This window comes from Dryobates pubescens, chromosome 4, assembly GCF_014839835.1.
Source record: "Dryobates pubescens isolate bDryPub1 chromosome 4, bDryPub1.pri, whole genome shotgun sequence".
Lineage (NCBI taxonomy): Eukaryota > Metazoa > Chordata > Aves > Piciformes > Picidae > Dryobates > Dryobates pubescens.
In genome coordinates, this window is record NC_071615.1 from 2,333,345 (window position 1) to 2,348,929 (window position 15,585).

At 58.7% G+C, this 15,585-nt stretch overlaps 1 protein-coding gene across 1 annotated transcript; it reads left to right on the forward strand.

Annotated features, from left to right (window-relative positions):
• The first annotated feature begins 1,451 nt into the window (after positions 1-1,451).
• Positions 1,452-14,728, forward strand: TNFRSF13B (TNF receptor superfamily member 13B). The gene is made up of 6 exons (XM_054180235.1): positions 1,452-1,681; positions 10,076-10,217; positions 11,190-11,322; positions 11,844-11,960; positions 12,551-12,772; positions 14,384-14,728. The coding sequence occupies exons 1-6, from the start codon at positions 1,452-1,454 to the stop codon at positions 14,656-14,658; spliced, it is 1,119 nt and encodes a 372-aa protein (XP_054036210.1). The 3' UTR covers positions 14,659-14,728.
• Positions 14,729-15,585: the final 857 nt, after the last annotated feature.

Sequence of the window (15,585 nt, forward strand, 5' to 3'; positions counted from 1 at the left end):
GGATTCGGCCAACAGAACGATCTGCTGGCTCGCACCGGGGCTGGTTTTACTCTCCCAGCTCCATTCCTCGACATCAGCCAGACAAGGGCCAGAGCAGGGACACCAAGAAGGAGCTCTGGGTCCAGCCTGTGCCACCACGCTTGGATTCTGTGGTGGCACGCAGAGTCTCCCACTCATCCCAATATCCAGCAGCATGGGACGGGCCCCTGCTGTACGGAACAGCCACAAAAGGACTTTCCTAGGTTTGTTGGGACCAGGAAGAACCTGTGGGAGAAGAGGCAGTGGTGTGGTCCCCTCGCAGCCGGCACTGCCCTGCTGTTTGATGTGGGGCCCGGCCTCGGTCACCTCGCCACGCCGGCTCCTCGCTGCCATCCTGGAGTAAATGGAGCCCAGCACAATTGCCTGCTTGTTTATTAATTTTCTTTTCATCAAAGGCTGCTTTAATCATCTCTCTCCCTCCTGTCATCACCACTTGCAGCACACACTGTGCCGGTGTGCCACGAATGAGGATGGGACAGCAGAGCTGTGCAGCTAACCCCCACACCACGGGCACCAGTGCCCCTCACCCCTCCTGCACTGGCTGCCCAAGCAGCTCTGAGCCCATGCCGTGCTCCTGGGAGGGACACACAGGCTGAGGGGTGCCCACCAACCCCCTTCCATCACTGCTTTGGGGGGATTTTCTCACCTTTTCCTGTTGTTAAGGCAGCACAGCCGTTTCCCTGGGAGGGAGGATTTTACCCTCCAGGATTTACAGACCCTGACGCTCTTGCTGTGAGTCCAGGGTTCACCTGGCACACGACTGAGAGACTCCTGCTCTTCAGAGAAGGGCAAACAACTTTCCTGACCAGCTCTTCCCCTGCCTTGATCCCTCTTTCCTCCCTAGCCAATGCTGTTGGGTTATTCCCCTTGCTGAGTACCTGGCATGTCCTGCATCCCACAGGCTCCAGAGATGCCCAGCATATTTATTTCTGTCAGAAAGCTCTTCTGCAGATCCCTGGACACCTCTATCGCTGTCCTTGTGCTCCCCAAGTCTCTGCCACCTACATGGGGCTTCCAAGGAGCTAGCAGAGGCACAGCAGCCACAGGCCAGCAGGATGTCCCCCATGCACTGCACCCTCCCATGCTCCCCATGTGAAGCTGGGACAAATAGGGCAAGCTACCTCCAAAAGGGCTTTGAATGGGGAGTTGGTGGAGAGAGGAAGAGGGTGACTTGTGTGTGTCCCCGCTGATGGGCACAGAGATGGGGCTGGGAACGCACAGGACAGGGAGCACCCTCCAGGAGCGATGTTGCTGCTCTCCCCAGTGCCACAGCATAGGCACAGAGCACGGAGCAGGAGTCAGGGCTGGTGCCTCCAGCGCCACAGGCTGTGCCTGCCCCGAGCTGCAGCGTGGCTCAGGGCCACGACCTGGCGCCGCGCACGGCCCCGCCGGAGCCGGCAGCACCTCGCGGGATGCCGCTGGTGCCGGGGCTGGCTCCAGCCGCTCCAAAAATCCAGCCCGACGGGATGGGCCTCTCGGCAAACCTGTCGAGCTGCATTCAGCCGCACCAGAGCCGGCGTCCATGTGCCACCGGCCACTCGTGTGCCGTGGCTGCAGCCAGCGGGACCGCCGAGAACTCGCTGCTGTCGACCCTCCCTGCGAGCCCCGGACCCAGGCACGGACGTGGCGTGGAGGTCCTGCCGTGCGCCGCGGAGGCTGGGTGTCCCACGCCCCCGTCCCTCCATCCCTGCTGTGGGGACACCCGGCTGGGACAGCTGTGCAGAGCAGGTTTCTTCAGCCCAGAGCCAGTCTGGAGCAGTTTTCTCAAAGGAGGGCAATTAAAGTAATGGGGAAATGGAAAGTATTTATCAAGGAGCTGCAGCGGCGGAGGGGAAGGTGCTGCTGTGAGTCAGATCCAAACCAAAGCCCCAGTGCCAGGTAAACAAGCTGCAAACCAGGAGGTGTTAGTCACCAGGGCACTGGCCCCAGCCCCAGAAGGGACTTGGTGAAACCTTCCTGCTCCAGTAAAGAGTTTGACTGAGCCAAACCCCACCACTGAGAGGAGAGCAACACCTGCTCCCCATCATGACATGCAGGTCACACCTGGACCACCCACCACCTCTGCCCACAAGGATGTCACCTGGATGGGGACGTGGGATGTGTGCCTGTGCCTCATTCTCCAGGTGAACCTGCACTGGGACACATTTTCCTGCTGGGCTGAGCACTGCCAGGGCCAATGTCCTCCTTGGTGCTTCTCTTTGCTGGCCATCACTGCCTGCAGGACTGTGGGCAGCTCATTTAATCTCTCGATGCCATCATTATGGTGGAGCCAGACGGGTGGATGCCCAGGGGAGAGGGCAGGATTCGTGGTTTAAAGACAGCAAGCCCCAGGATCCCCACTGGATGCAGGCTGGGACTGAGTGGCGCCTGCAAGGGCTCCCCTCCTCCTGCCCTGCATCAAGTGGAGCCCCAGCTTCAGGGGCTGGATGTGGCCCCTCAAACCAGCCAGGCTGGCTTGGGGGGGGGGGGGTCCAGAGTGCCCAGATCCGCCTGGGGAATATCTAGCAGGGGAGACTTGGATGTTCCTCAAGATGCCCTGCACCTAATAGGGATGAAACCCACAGATGAGAAACCTGTATGGGGTGAAAAACACTCTCATGGGTGGAGAGAAAGTCCTGCAGGCTGCCTCCCAAACTGTCTCTGTGCTTTGCCCTACTTGTGACCAATTTTCCCACTGGGGAAAATAAAGAGACCTAAATTACCCCCTGGAGGAAATCCACAGAGCTCAGCTGCCACTGATGCAGCCCAGAGAGGTGAATGCAGCTTGCATGAGGCTGGAAAACACCATGAGGATCCCAGAATCCCAGAACCCCAGCATGATGGGGATTGGAAGGGACCTCTGGAGATCATCCAGTCCAACCCTGCTGCTAAAGCAGCATCACCCACAGCAGGTCACCCAGGATCACAATGTCCAGGCAGGTTTGGAATCTCTCAGAGGAGACTCCACCACCTCTGTGGGCAGCCTGCTCCAGGGCTCCAGCACCCTCACACCAAAGGAGTTTCTCCTCATGTTGAGTTAGGTGGTCCAGAGCAGACCACAGACACACAGAGGCTTGATCCTGTCACAGAAGCCACATCAAATCATGTCCCACCGTGTCCAAAGACACCAAATACCTGCAGGTTCATAGCCTGCTCCTCACATTGAGCCAGTGGCTAATCAGGCTCCTGCTGGGTTATTGGTGACCAGATCCTATGGCTGCTTCCTGCCACTGGACCTCACTGTGCTTTAGCAGGGAGAAGGCAGCTCCCCTCATCTTCTGGGTGCTGCCCATTGGGCTGTGCTGTGTGGGTGGATCAGCTGCCTGTCCTGTTGACCCTCTCCTCACAGCAAGCCTCAACACCTCTGCTAAGAACATCCTCCCATGCAAAGCTGGCTCCCTGCAGCCCCCTCCACCTCCGCTCCCGCCGAGGTCTGCTCCGCCGGCTGCTGCGGCGGCCTGGACGTGGTGCAGGTTGGACACAGGGAAACGTCACAGGGACAGAAACTCGATGCTTTGGAGAAACCCTCTCAGAATGCAGCAACACAATTGGCTCGAGCAGCCAGCCCAGAGCCATGCCAAAACCCAAAGGCGACTCACTTGACAGGAGCTGCCATCCATGAAACCAAGCTAACGACCTTAATTATCTTTGTAGCTTCTAATTTTTGGCTGACAGGATCCCCAATTACCCAGCCCATAATTTGCCCAGCGACTGCCATCAGCCTACCTGCTCTGCAATTCCCAGGGTCAGCCTCTTTTTTTTTCCACTCCCTTTTAAACATTAGACTCCCCCTGGCCTCCCTCCAGCCCTCTGGAATTTCCTCAGGGTTTTTAGTGTTAAAAATTAACAGCAGAGCTCCTCGGCAGCCTGCAGTCCCCTTGAGCCCTGCCAGAAGAGCCTCTGCTGGGGACACAACCCAGCAAAGTCAGAGGTGGGACAGGGACTTCTTCCTGTCAGGTTCAAGATGTCACTTTATCTGATCAGCTGCTCAGGTCACAGACTGTTCTTTGACTCCTCACCTCCCTGAGCTGCCACCCACGCTCCACACCTCAGCACACAGCCCTGCTGCTGAAGCCTCCTCTCACAGCACCCTGGCAAGGCTTTATCCTGCCTTCTGTGCCAAGCCTGTGCCAAGCCAGGTCTTTTCCCCTCTGGCTGTCCTTGCTCTTCAGGTGGCTACAGGGTTTGGGGAGTGGCCCTGAATGGCTTGGGCTAGAAGGGTCATAGCATCAATAAGGTTGGAAAAGACCTCCAAGATCATCAAGTCCAACCTGTCACCCAACACCTCATGACTGCTAGACCATGGCACCAAGTGCCACATCCAATCCCCTGTTGAACACCTCCAGGGATGGTGACTCCACCACCTCCCTGGGCAGCACATTCCAATGGCCAACAACTCTCTCTGTGAAGAACTTTCTCCTCACCTCCAGCCTAAACTTCCCCTGGCACAGCTTGAGACTGTGTCCTCTTGTTCTGGTGCTGCTTGCCTGGGAGAAGAGACCAACCCCCACCTGGCTACAACCTCCCTTCAGGTAGTTGTAGACAGCAATAAGGTCTCCCCTGAGCCTTCTCTTCATCTACTTCCACTCCCCCCACCATGGGCAGGGACAGCTCCCACTACCCCAGCTTGCTCAAAGCCTCACCCAGCCTGGTCTTAACCACTTCCAGGGATGAGGCATCCCCAGCTTCCCTGGGCAACCTGTGTCCATGTCTCACCACCCTCATGGTAAAGAACTTCTTCCTAAAGTCCAATGTAAATCTACCCTGCTCTGAACACAGATTGGTTTTCAGCAGCACTTCTCTTTCCTGATCTGGGCTGGGTTTTGGCAAGGTGGCTCTTACACCACCATCCCTGATGATGGGCACCACTGGAGCTTAGACCACCCCTGGACTTGCCTGCAGCCCCCTAGCACAGCCACAGGGAGGGGGCAGACCCAACAGCACAGAGGCTGCCACAGTGCCTGGAAATGGGCAGGTTCTCAGCATCCTTGGGACAGTCCCTTGCTGTAGCCCCACGGGGTGGTGGCAGGATGAGACCTCAGTATCAAGGAAGGAATGGAGCAGCGGGAGGTGTATGAGGGCAGCACACTCAAGGTCAGGGTGTTTGGGGCTCTGAGCAACCTGCTCCAGTTGCAGATGTCCTTGCTCACTGCAGGGATGTTGCACCAGATGGCCATTAAATGTCCCTTCTCTCCCAAAGTAGTCAGGGATTCTGTGATCCCATCATCTGAGCTCCACCTTGCACCAGGGGCCGGTGCAAACAGAGGTGCTGGGGCTGGTTGGCCCTGGGGAATGGGCAGAAACCAATCTGGGTGCTGTGGGGCAGCATCTTCCTTGGCACAGAGGCTGTGTGGCCTGGCTGGGCGAAGGGTTGGAGTGACCAGTTGAAGGATGTCAGGGATGAAAAGGCACCCAGGGCACCCAGCTCCCAGAGGGGAGCCAGGCTGGGCTAGCCAAGGCTGCCACCTCCTGGGGAGAGACTCAAACGGCTGAGCCCAGCAGCACACCCAGGCACAGCATGGGCACCTTCGGGCTGCAGGAGCTGCACCCCGGGGGTCTCTGACTCCCTAAGACAGGCCACCGTTGCCCTTGGCTCCCGGCTGGGCTGCAGTGGTGCAGGCAGGGCAGGCAGCCAGGGCTGGCAGCCAGGGCTGATCAAGGTATGGCCAGAAGCCACCAGCACCACTGTGGAGGTTCCTCGGGAGCCAGGTGGCTGCAGCATGGCTGTGGTGGCTCTGCAGCTGCAGGTGGGTGCAGGTCTGAGCAGATGGCCCCAGCCATGCTCCTGCCCACACCCAAACCCAGGCAGCAGTGCTGGTTATTGCTCACCACCAGCCCTGAGGCTTTGGTCACACAGCAGCTCCCTGCTTTGCCATGAGGAATTGGCAGCTGTGGCAGAGGGCACTCAGGCACAGGGGATGGCACATCCTGACCCGGTGCAGCCCACAGCACACCTCTGCAGGGACTGAGGGTGAAAGAAATGAGTGCTCAGCAGCCCTGCTCAGCCCCATCTGTGCTCAGCCCAGCCTTGCAGTTGCTGGTTTCAACCCAGACTGGCTCCTCTTCCCCTGCCCCTGCCCTGGCCTCTTTTTTCAGGTCCCAAGGGAAGCATGGTGCAAGCAAACACTTTGGCCAAGGCTCAGCCCTGCCAGAGCTGCACAGGCACTGCAAAAGGCAGATGGGCTGAGGAGAGCCTGGGAGGAAAACATCCACACAAAGCTGTCCAAAGGGAACCTGAGGCATCCCCAAAAACCATTAGAGCTGAACACTGTCCACCCTGTCAGCCTGTTCCCTGCAGCTCTCCTTGCACCAGTGGAGACCAGAAGGAAAAGGATGTCATTGCCAGGAGAAACCTGAGGACTTTCACCCCAAACAGACCCTGGCACCTCTGGAGCCAGGTGCAGTGGGGTGTTGAAGGATGCAAAGCTGTGCAGAGGGATGCACCATGCTGGGCTGCTGCTGAGTGATGCTGACCCTCCCGTGGCACACAGTGAAGGAAGGGTTTAAGCCAGAATCCCTGACTAAGGTACTGGTGGCTGCTGCCTGATCCCTGCCCTGTGTCCCCCCCAGCACAGAGACAGCCCCAGGCAGGAGCAGCCACCAGCCACCCCCTCACCTGAGGGACAGCAGCCCACAGGCTATGGTGCTTAAGAACCACACCTCCAAACACCTCCTTGGAGGCTGTGGGAGGGGGGGATGCCACTCAGGGCCAGGAGGTCAGGTTGTTGGGTGCCCAGCTGAGGGGATGGGGCTGTAGTCAAAGCATTCCCCCAGAGTTTTATAGCCAAAATTACACTGCCTGGTCTCTGCTCAGCGAGGAGGGACAAACCACCCCCAAGTGCTTCTCACTTCCCCCTTGAGTGCACACCAGAGTGGAAACTGCAAGTCTCCTGCTGCTATTTATGGGGGTAGGTTTCCCCTGCAAAACCCCAAGAGCTGACAGGCAGGGCTGAGGCCATCACTCCAGGACCATGCTCCAGCAGCACAGGCAATGCCCAGATCATGACTGGCTTTGCTCTAGCTCTGGACCAAGGGCTCTACCATCTGCCAGCACCAGTGAGATGTCTGCACATGGATGGCCACCAGCTTGTGCAGCCAGAAGTGCATTTTCCCTCCAAGCCTTTGCACCATGCATTCCTCCCTCCCAGCCATCCTCTGCCTTCCTGCTCCACAGATCTTCTGAGAGGGAAACTCAAGGCCAGCAATGAGCCATCCTTGGCTCAGAAGCATGTGCAGAGCACTGGTGCTGCAGGGTCCCCGTGGCCACTCTGTTCCTCCCCTTCAGCCCTCACTCCGAGTCCCACGGTCCACTGGCTGCTGCTGCTGGTTCCTTCCCTCCCACAGGAGCTGGGACATGAAGGGCCACATTCAGCCTCTGCAGAGTCAAGCAGCCATTAGGGTTAGGGTTTCTCTGCTTGGGGCTTTGTTCCCCACGAGCAGCTTCAGCCTCCAACCCCCCTGCCATGGGACACAAAATGTTGCTCCCTGTGTGTGGCCTTTTTGGTCTCTCTCAGTTGTGGTTCACCGTGGTGAGCAGAAAGCAGGAGTGGAGCTGAGCAGAAAAAACTTTGCTGCTCTGCTGATGTTTATGGAAAGCAGCAGGTATTGCCCCTTCCTTCCCCCTCAGCTGCTTCTGCAGAAAGGGCTCAGCAGGCTGAGCTGAGTCACTGTCCTGCTGCCACAGCCCTGCTCAGCACTTCTGAGGGAAGGGAAAGGAGGAGAAACCTCCAGAAATGAACACAGTGGGAAAGGAGCAAAGCAGTACCTGCAGCAGCCTGGCCTGGCTCCCACCAGGCATTCCCTATGGAATGCCACTGACCAGACCTGCCCAGGGGGTTTTGCTGGTTGGAGACACCCAGGTCAGCCATGGCGGACAGCTGCAGCCAGGGATGCTGATCATGGTCACAGGAGGTGGTCACAGCCATGGGTGGTGGGGGTCACAGTCATGGATGGTGGTTGCAGCCTGCTCCTGCCTGCTCTGGCACAGCACTGGTCCTCAGCACCACGCTTGGATCAAATCCCACCCCTGAGGCAGCCTGGGGAATGCTGCCTGGCTGCTGCTTCATGGCTGTGCTGACCAAGCCCATTCCACACACAGGGTGAGGTGAGATTGGAAAATAAACACCCAGCTGTCCCCTTGGAGGCTGCCAGGAGCACAGGGGTAGCTCTTTCCCTCTGTGAAAACCAAGCTGTGTTATTAATGCTTCGTGCACCGCCAGTGCCAGCAGCAAGGGCAGCACCGTGCCCTCAGCCCAGCTGGCACTCCCCTTGCCCACGCTGGGCAGCCCTCCTGCAGCCCTCCTGCCTCTGAGACATGGATGTGCTGGAGAAAAGTTTAGAGCATCATACCGGGGTCCGTGAGATGCCCCACGGTGTGGGATGCTCATCCTGCAGGCAGGGCAAGGACCGGTGCCCAGAGCGCTGCTCAGTGCCAGGCAGCAGCGGCTGAGGCTGGCCAGCCCTTGGTGCCATGTGGCATCACTGGGATGTTACCTACTGGGCTCTGCCAGCCCCAGAGAGGGGGACTTGCTCCTCCCCACCCACAGCCCCAAGCCCCTGTGTTTGCATGGCCTCTTGCTCTGACGTAGCTGCTGCTCCTCCTCGGCAGAGCCCAGGGAAGCAAGAACCTGCGGGGCGACCCCCCCAGCCCTCCTGACCCTCCACACAGCCAAACATCCTTCTCTGCACAAGGAAACATCCCACTGCAGCCAGGCAGCGCAAGGGCGGCTGCCACAGAGCCCCTTCCCTGCAAGCTCCTCTGCAGTGTGGCCCCGGACAGCCCTCCCTGAGACACACAGCCCCGAAGGGGGCCTCCCACCCTGGCCCTGCACCCCCAGCAGCCCAGGGAGCCTGAGGAGCCAATGCAAGGCGCTGTGCACGCATCCGATTTGCATGGAAGGGATGAGGGGAAGCCCCAGGAAGCACAGGGCCCAGGCACTAATCAAATCTCTCTCTAATAATAAACCTCCCCAGCAGGGCAGGGACTCAGGCTGGAGCTCGTGGAGCCATGGCAGGAGCTGAGAGGGAGTAGATGCTGCGGGAGAGTCCGACGTGAGTTACCCCACCGAGGGGCTGCCTGGGGGGAGGGGGAAGAGCCTTGCCCGTGCCAGGGCTTGAGGCCATGGGGGTATTTCCAGAGAGCTGGAAGGGAGCAGAGCTTCTCCTCAGGCTCTTGCTGGAGGAGAGAACCACCACAAAGGGCTTCAGCCCTGCGGAAGATGATCAGTGCCCTGGAGTGCTTGGGATGAGGGGTCCGTAGGGGGTCTCAGGATGCTGGTCCCTGATGGGTGCAGAGGGTGAGATACACCATGCCAGGAGCATCACACGTGGCTTGGGGCTCCCTGGGGAGGGATTTTTCCCTAGATGGGACTAAACATCCGTCTCGGCAGCGACAAAAGACCTGCCCAGCCTGCAGCCCCCAGCTTAGACACAGCCCCAAGTCTCCAGTTCCCATGAGTTATCCCATGGGAAACTCCGTTATAACGCCAGAATGGCTGGAAACACCCTGCCAGCCCCGGGGACCACCCTGCCAGCCCCCGGGGCTCACCCTGCCGTCCCCGGGGACCCCCCTGCCAGCCCCGGGGACCCCCCTGCCAGCCCCGGGGACCCCCCTGCTGTCCCCAGAATTCCACCACCACCCCCAGGACTCACCTCACCTTCCCCAGGGCTTGCCACCACCCGCGGGTGTCTTCTCTTCCTTCTCTTTGGATACAAAATACCTTCAAAGAGCTTCTGCGAGCACCTGAGCCCTGCTCTGCCCTGGGGAATGTCTGCAGCCAGTGATGGAAACGAATGATCTGATTTTATAGCAGCGTTAATTGAACAACTGGGACTGGAGGGCTGGGAACGGGAGAGCGTTGCGGGGCTGCCTGGGTAGGAGCCAGCTCACAGGAGAGAGCAGAGGGAGCTTGACCTCAGCCCCTCTGCAGGAAGGTCCTGTGCTGGCAGCGGCAGGACAGACGGCCGAGCAAAGTACTCCCAGGTGTCAGCGAGAAGCAGAGAGCCTGCTCGGGGTGTGGGGAGGCTCTGTGTAAAACTCAGGGCTTGGCTTTGCAAGGGCAGCGCTGCAGCCCTCGGGCACTCGGAGGCATCCCCCTGAGCCCCAGCAGCGGCGGCAGCAGCGGCAGCAGCGGCATCGCCCTCCCGTGCGGGAAGCAGCTGCGGCTCCCAGGGAGCTCGGTTGTGCTCGGACCCTCCGGGTCAGCAAACGGCACAGCTCCACCATGGTTCCCTTCTGTGCTTTGGGGATCCCTGCAGCTGCCTGCTCCCCGGGGACCCTGCGTGTGGCACGGCTCGGGCAGGGCAGGGCACGGGCAGGGCAGGCAGTGCTGAGCCTTTGGCATCCCAAGCTCTGCAGAGGGGCAGCTGAGGCTGCAGACAGAGAGGCACAAATATTTCAGCTGCTAATGAGCAAAGGCTCCTCACCAAGTTCATCTAATGAGCAAAGGCTCCTCACCAAGTCAGTTCACCCTTCAAACTCCAAGTGGTTGGTTGGACTTTTGTCCTGCTGCTGCTTTGCCTTTGGCATCACATCCAGCCCAGGCAGGCACAGGACACGTGGAGAATGGGACAAGAGCACATCCACCCCCAGCCCTCCCAGCTGTGCTGGCTTAGAGCAGTGCTTAGAGCTCCCCCAGAGAGCCATCCCTGCTGCTGCCGCTCAGGGGAGCTTTACACATGAAGTGGAGTTTCATTATGATGCCAGAAGACCAAAAGGAGATGTCAGAGATTACACACAGGGTGGCACCAACCACCCCAGCGCTAGAGAGGAGCTCAGAAGGTACCAGAACTGCACTTCACTTCAGCAGACATTGCCAGTGGTCATGCTGCTCACGTTCCTGCTCTTTCCAGAAGAGAGTGAAAGCAGGTTCCCACTGCTCCCACTCCCACAGGCAGATGCTGCATCCCCTGACCATCAGGGCACAGCACAGGGCCACCTCTAAGCCAGGGTGGCCTCCTTGTGTGTCCCCTGGGACTACCACAGGATTACAGTGTGAAGAGTTTGCTAAGCCTGGGACAGGTTCTGCTCTTGCCCAAGACTGGGACCCCTGAGGGCTGGGCTACAGCCAAGTGCTCCTCTGTGAGGGGGCCCAGCCCTGGCCAAGGGATGAGGTGGCTGCAGGACAGCCCTGTGGCAGCCACCCCGTACTTACTTTGCCTCTCATCTGCAGCCATGGACGGGAAGCAGGACGGCCATGAGCAACTGCAGCGAGCAGGAGTACTGGGACAGCCTCGTCTGCCAGTGCATCCCCTGCAGCCTGGTCTGCAGCCAGCCTGCAGCCAGCAGGTGTGCTGCCCTGTGTGGTGAGTGTGGGCACCACGGGGCTCTCCTTGGGCCGAGCAGGCACTGAAGGGGCAAGGCTGGGAGCAGCGATAAGGTCCTGAGAGGAGCTGCAGAGAAGGCTTTGAGCCAGCTCAGCTTAGAGAGCTTTGAGCCCAAACTGCTGGGGAAGATGACAGCTTCCAGAGGGGGCTGGGTCTGGCTCAGCACAGGACAGCATCAGGCACAGAACCATCAGAATCACAGACTGGTTTGGGTTGGAAGTTTCACCTGAACTTAAAAACTTCATTCCTGTGAGGGTCCCAGGGACCTGGAGCAGGTTGCCCAGAAAGGTTGTGGAGTGTCCTGCTCTGGATGCTTTCCAAAGTCTGCCTGGACATGGTGACCCTGGGCACCCTGATCCAGGCAAGCCTGCTTCAGCAGCAGGGTTGGACTAGAGGATCTCCAGAGATCCCTTCCAACTCCTACCAGTCTGTGGTTCTGTGTAAGGACAGGGCAGGAGACACCCTCAGGACACTGTGTTTGTCTCCCTCCCCTCCTGCAGAGTCCATGGAGTGCAACAGGAGAGTTGGCTTCTACTATGACGAGCTCCTGAAAGCATGCATTGATTGCAGCATGGTCTGTGGGCAGCACCCGAAGCAATGTGCCCCAACCTGTGAAGGTAAGGCTGAGGGTGAAGGCAGGAGCCCAGGGCTGGGCTGGAAGAGGAGCCAGGGCATGGGGCCAATGCTAGGGAAGGGGCAGCAAGCGCTGCTCTGCTGCCCTCCTCTCTTTGTCCTGGGGGTTGGCTCCTCATGTGCTGCTATTTCAGTGGGAGCAGGGAACAGCAAGCCAGGGCATCTGCCTCTCTCCTGTCATGTCCATCACAACCCCATCCTGCTGCACCTTCTTCCTTCAGCTCCACCAGCCAGGGGCAGGGCAGACATTCATGTTCCCCATCTTGCTGAGCTGCCTCCAGCCCTCAGGGAGGGGCAGCAGGGAAGGACAGTCTGTTCTCCCCGAGATCTGCAATTCCCACATGGGGCTTGAACCAGTGGAGAAGGGGAAAGAGTGGGAATGGGAAGTGGGAGTCCCCTCAGCTTCACCATGGAAAAGGAAAGGAAGGGATCTGAGGTGGTGCACAGCTGCTTTCAATCCTTCTGAGCAGAGCACAGGGACGTGACTGTCACCTGCCCTACCATAAAGTCAGCGACATGAAGGAGGTACCTGAGAGGTTTCTAAGCACATCCATCTCTGCCTGGCCCACAGCAGATGCCTGGGTGGCCACCCCCCCTCCCTCAGCAGCTGTGCTGGAGCAGAAGGCCTGTGTGGAGCAGGAGCCGTGGCTGGTGGTGTATCTGCTGCTGGGGCTCTGCCTCTGTGCCCTCATCTGCTCCCTGCTCCTGGGCTGGACCCACCTGCGGAGGAAGGGAGAAGTGGTCTCCTGCCAAGCCAGTGCTGGGACCTGCCACCGCAAGGAGGACCCCTCCAAAGGTGAGTGCTGGCTGGACTGGGAGAGGGTGGGCAGCTTGTGGTGGGCAGGCCCCCAGGCAACACTTGCATGAACAAAAAGCAGAGCCTGGATGTAGGGAGAGAAAGCAAAGCCATGCGTGAAGAGGTCAAGCCTGAGCCTGGGACAGGAGCAGGACTGGACCCCTGGGCCCAGATTCTCCACCACCAGCCCCTTCCCAGCCACTTCCTTGCAAAGTCACAGCTTCCCACCAGCAGGCTGTGGTTGGAGCTTCACCACCCACCAGCCACTGCTCAGTCTCCATCCAGAAGGCAAGGGGCAGCTGAGCCATGGTGAGGAGGAGCTGCAAAACGTTGTCCCTCTTCTGGAAGGAGTCACCTGCCCAGGGGAGACCCAGAGAGGGCTTTTGTGGCAACCACAGCAACTGGGGCTGCTTTGGGCTCAGCTGGCAAGAGCTATGGCAACACAGGCTTCCTGCTCCTGCAAACAGGCTAACAATGCAGCATGCAACAGCAATGGTTGAGCTCTGGAGCCAGAGAGGCTTCACCAGCCTTGGCTTCAGGGAGCAAAGGTAGGGAAAGGATAACACACAGCAAGCCACCATAGAAGAGATGAGGATCTTCCCCCTCCTTCTCTTCTCCCCTGCCTCTACAAAAGGAATTGTCTACTGACCCTTGCCCGCAGGCACACACTCGCCCAGGGGCCCGCAGGCACACACACGCCTGGGTGCCCACGGGCACACGCACCCAGGGCCCTGCAGGCACACATCTCCAAGCCAGTGATGGCAGATGTCAAATCTCACAGAGGAGAGCCCAGGAGCTGGCTCTGAGCCACTCTCCAGCCTTTCCTGTCTGCTTTGGTTGAAGCATTTGGTGGCATTGAACATTGACTCTTAAGGGAGGCCACCAGGTTCAAGACCCCCAGGCTAACCTTATCAGAGGCCTCTTGAGTCAGGACAAGGGGTGATGGTTTTAAATGAGAAGAAGGAGATTCAGACTGGAGAGAAGAAAGAGATTTTTTACACTGAGGGTGGTGAGACCCTGGCCCAGGTTGCCCAGAGAGGTGGGAGAGACCCCATCCCAGGTCATGTTGTGTGGGGCTCCGAGCAACCTGCTCTAGTTGCAGATGTCCCTGCTGGCTGCAGGGGGGTTGAACCAGGTGACCTTCACTGTCCATTCCCACCCAAAAGAATCCATGACTCTGATCTCAGCTGCTGGAGCAGAGCCCTTCAGGAGCTAATGCCCAGCCCACGGCGTGTCGTGGATGCCTTGCGCCGACCGTGGGCTGCCAGCCTGGCTCCCTGCCAGAGCTCCTGCACCTTGCTCAGTGCTGCACCAGCACATTTGCATAGGCTCCAAAAAGCAGCATCAAAGGAGCAGGCAGCTCACACACAAGGTTATAAATACTGCAGGGCTTTAGTGCTCAGCCCTCAGCCTTCCTGGGCAAGGCACTCTCCAGTTTCCCCCTCAGACCGCACCTCCAAGCATGTGGTGATGCACTGCATACAGCTCACGGTGCTGGGGGGGTGGCGGAGGGTGGGTGTCCTCTGCAGGTCCAGCCCCAGCTCTTCACAGGCTGCAGCACTGCAGAGCGTTTCTTGGGTGCTCCTGCAAACCTAACAGAGTTCATTGCAGACCATCTGGTGGAAGCAGGCAGCGTCGCTGATGGATCCACCGGCAGCAGGGTCCCAGAGCCAGTGGAAACCTGTGGCTTCTGCTTCCCTGGACATGGCTCTGCAGTTCAAGAGACCAAAGCAGGCCACAGCACCTCCCATCACATCCAGGAGAGGGCTGCTCCCTCTCACCCTGGGGTACGCAGCACGGGAAGCGCTGGGGCCATTCCCAGCCCTGATGATGTCCACTTCAAAATCATTTGTTCCCCTTCACAAGAGAAGACCCCCATGGTGTGACCACAGTGACCATCCCTGCACAGGACTGGAAAGGAGGGATGCTCCCTCTGCCCCCCAAAACACAGCTGCTGTTTCCAGTGCCTGGCACACTTCTTCTATGAGAACTGGTGGACCTGGCACGGTCTTTGCCCAAGGGTGGTGGACTACAGGCTGCTGGAGGCTACAGACAGAGCTGTTTCCTTCTCCCCAGGAGAGGGAACTCGTACTCCTGTGCACTCCCAGTGGCAGAGTCACTTCCCACTTAGCAGTGTCTTCATCCTCCAACTTGATGTCTGCCGACTCCTCCATACCTCCCAGTCACTGGCAGTGATGGGAGAGGACTTCTCATCCCAGTTCCACCATCAGCATCACCTTGTTTCTGCCAAGGGCATTGATGCAGAGCTGTGATCAGATCAGACCATGGTGTCCACTGGTGCCAGTGGAGAACATCTTCTGTGCCTGAAAACTCCACCACAGACACAATTCACAAGCAGAGCTGCAAGCACCTCAGCTATGGGCACAGGTGCAAGAAAGTACTCCTGGAAGCTGGGACCCCTGGGCACCACTGCATGCTCTGCAGAGCAGCACTTTCCTGACCCGAGCTCAAGTTTCTTCACAGAACAGAGTATTTGGTAAGACACAATGCAGGAAGCTCCACCAGCAGCTTTCAACACTGCCTGGGAGGAGAGGACGTGTCCTGGGTGATGGCCAGGCTTGGCTGGCAGGACCTGGGACAGACACCAAAATCTCCAATGGAATTTGGTTTAAACTTGGGTGAAAACTCATCCAAGGCTGAGAGTGGGTTGGTGCAGGTCTGCTCTGAATCACTGCAAACAGCTGGGAGGCACCAGCTAGTGACATGGCTGCTTTGAGGGAAGAACCTCACCTAACCTGGCTGTGGAAGCTACTATGGGAGAATCTGGGTTTCAACACAACTTGAAGTTCTCA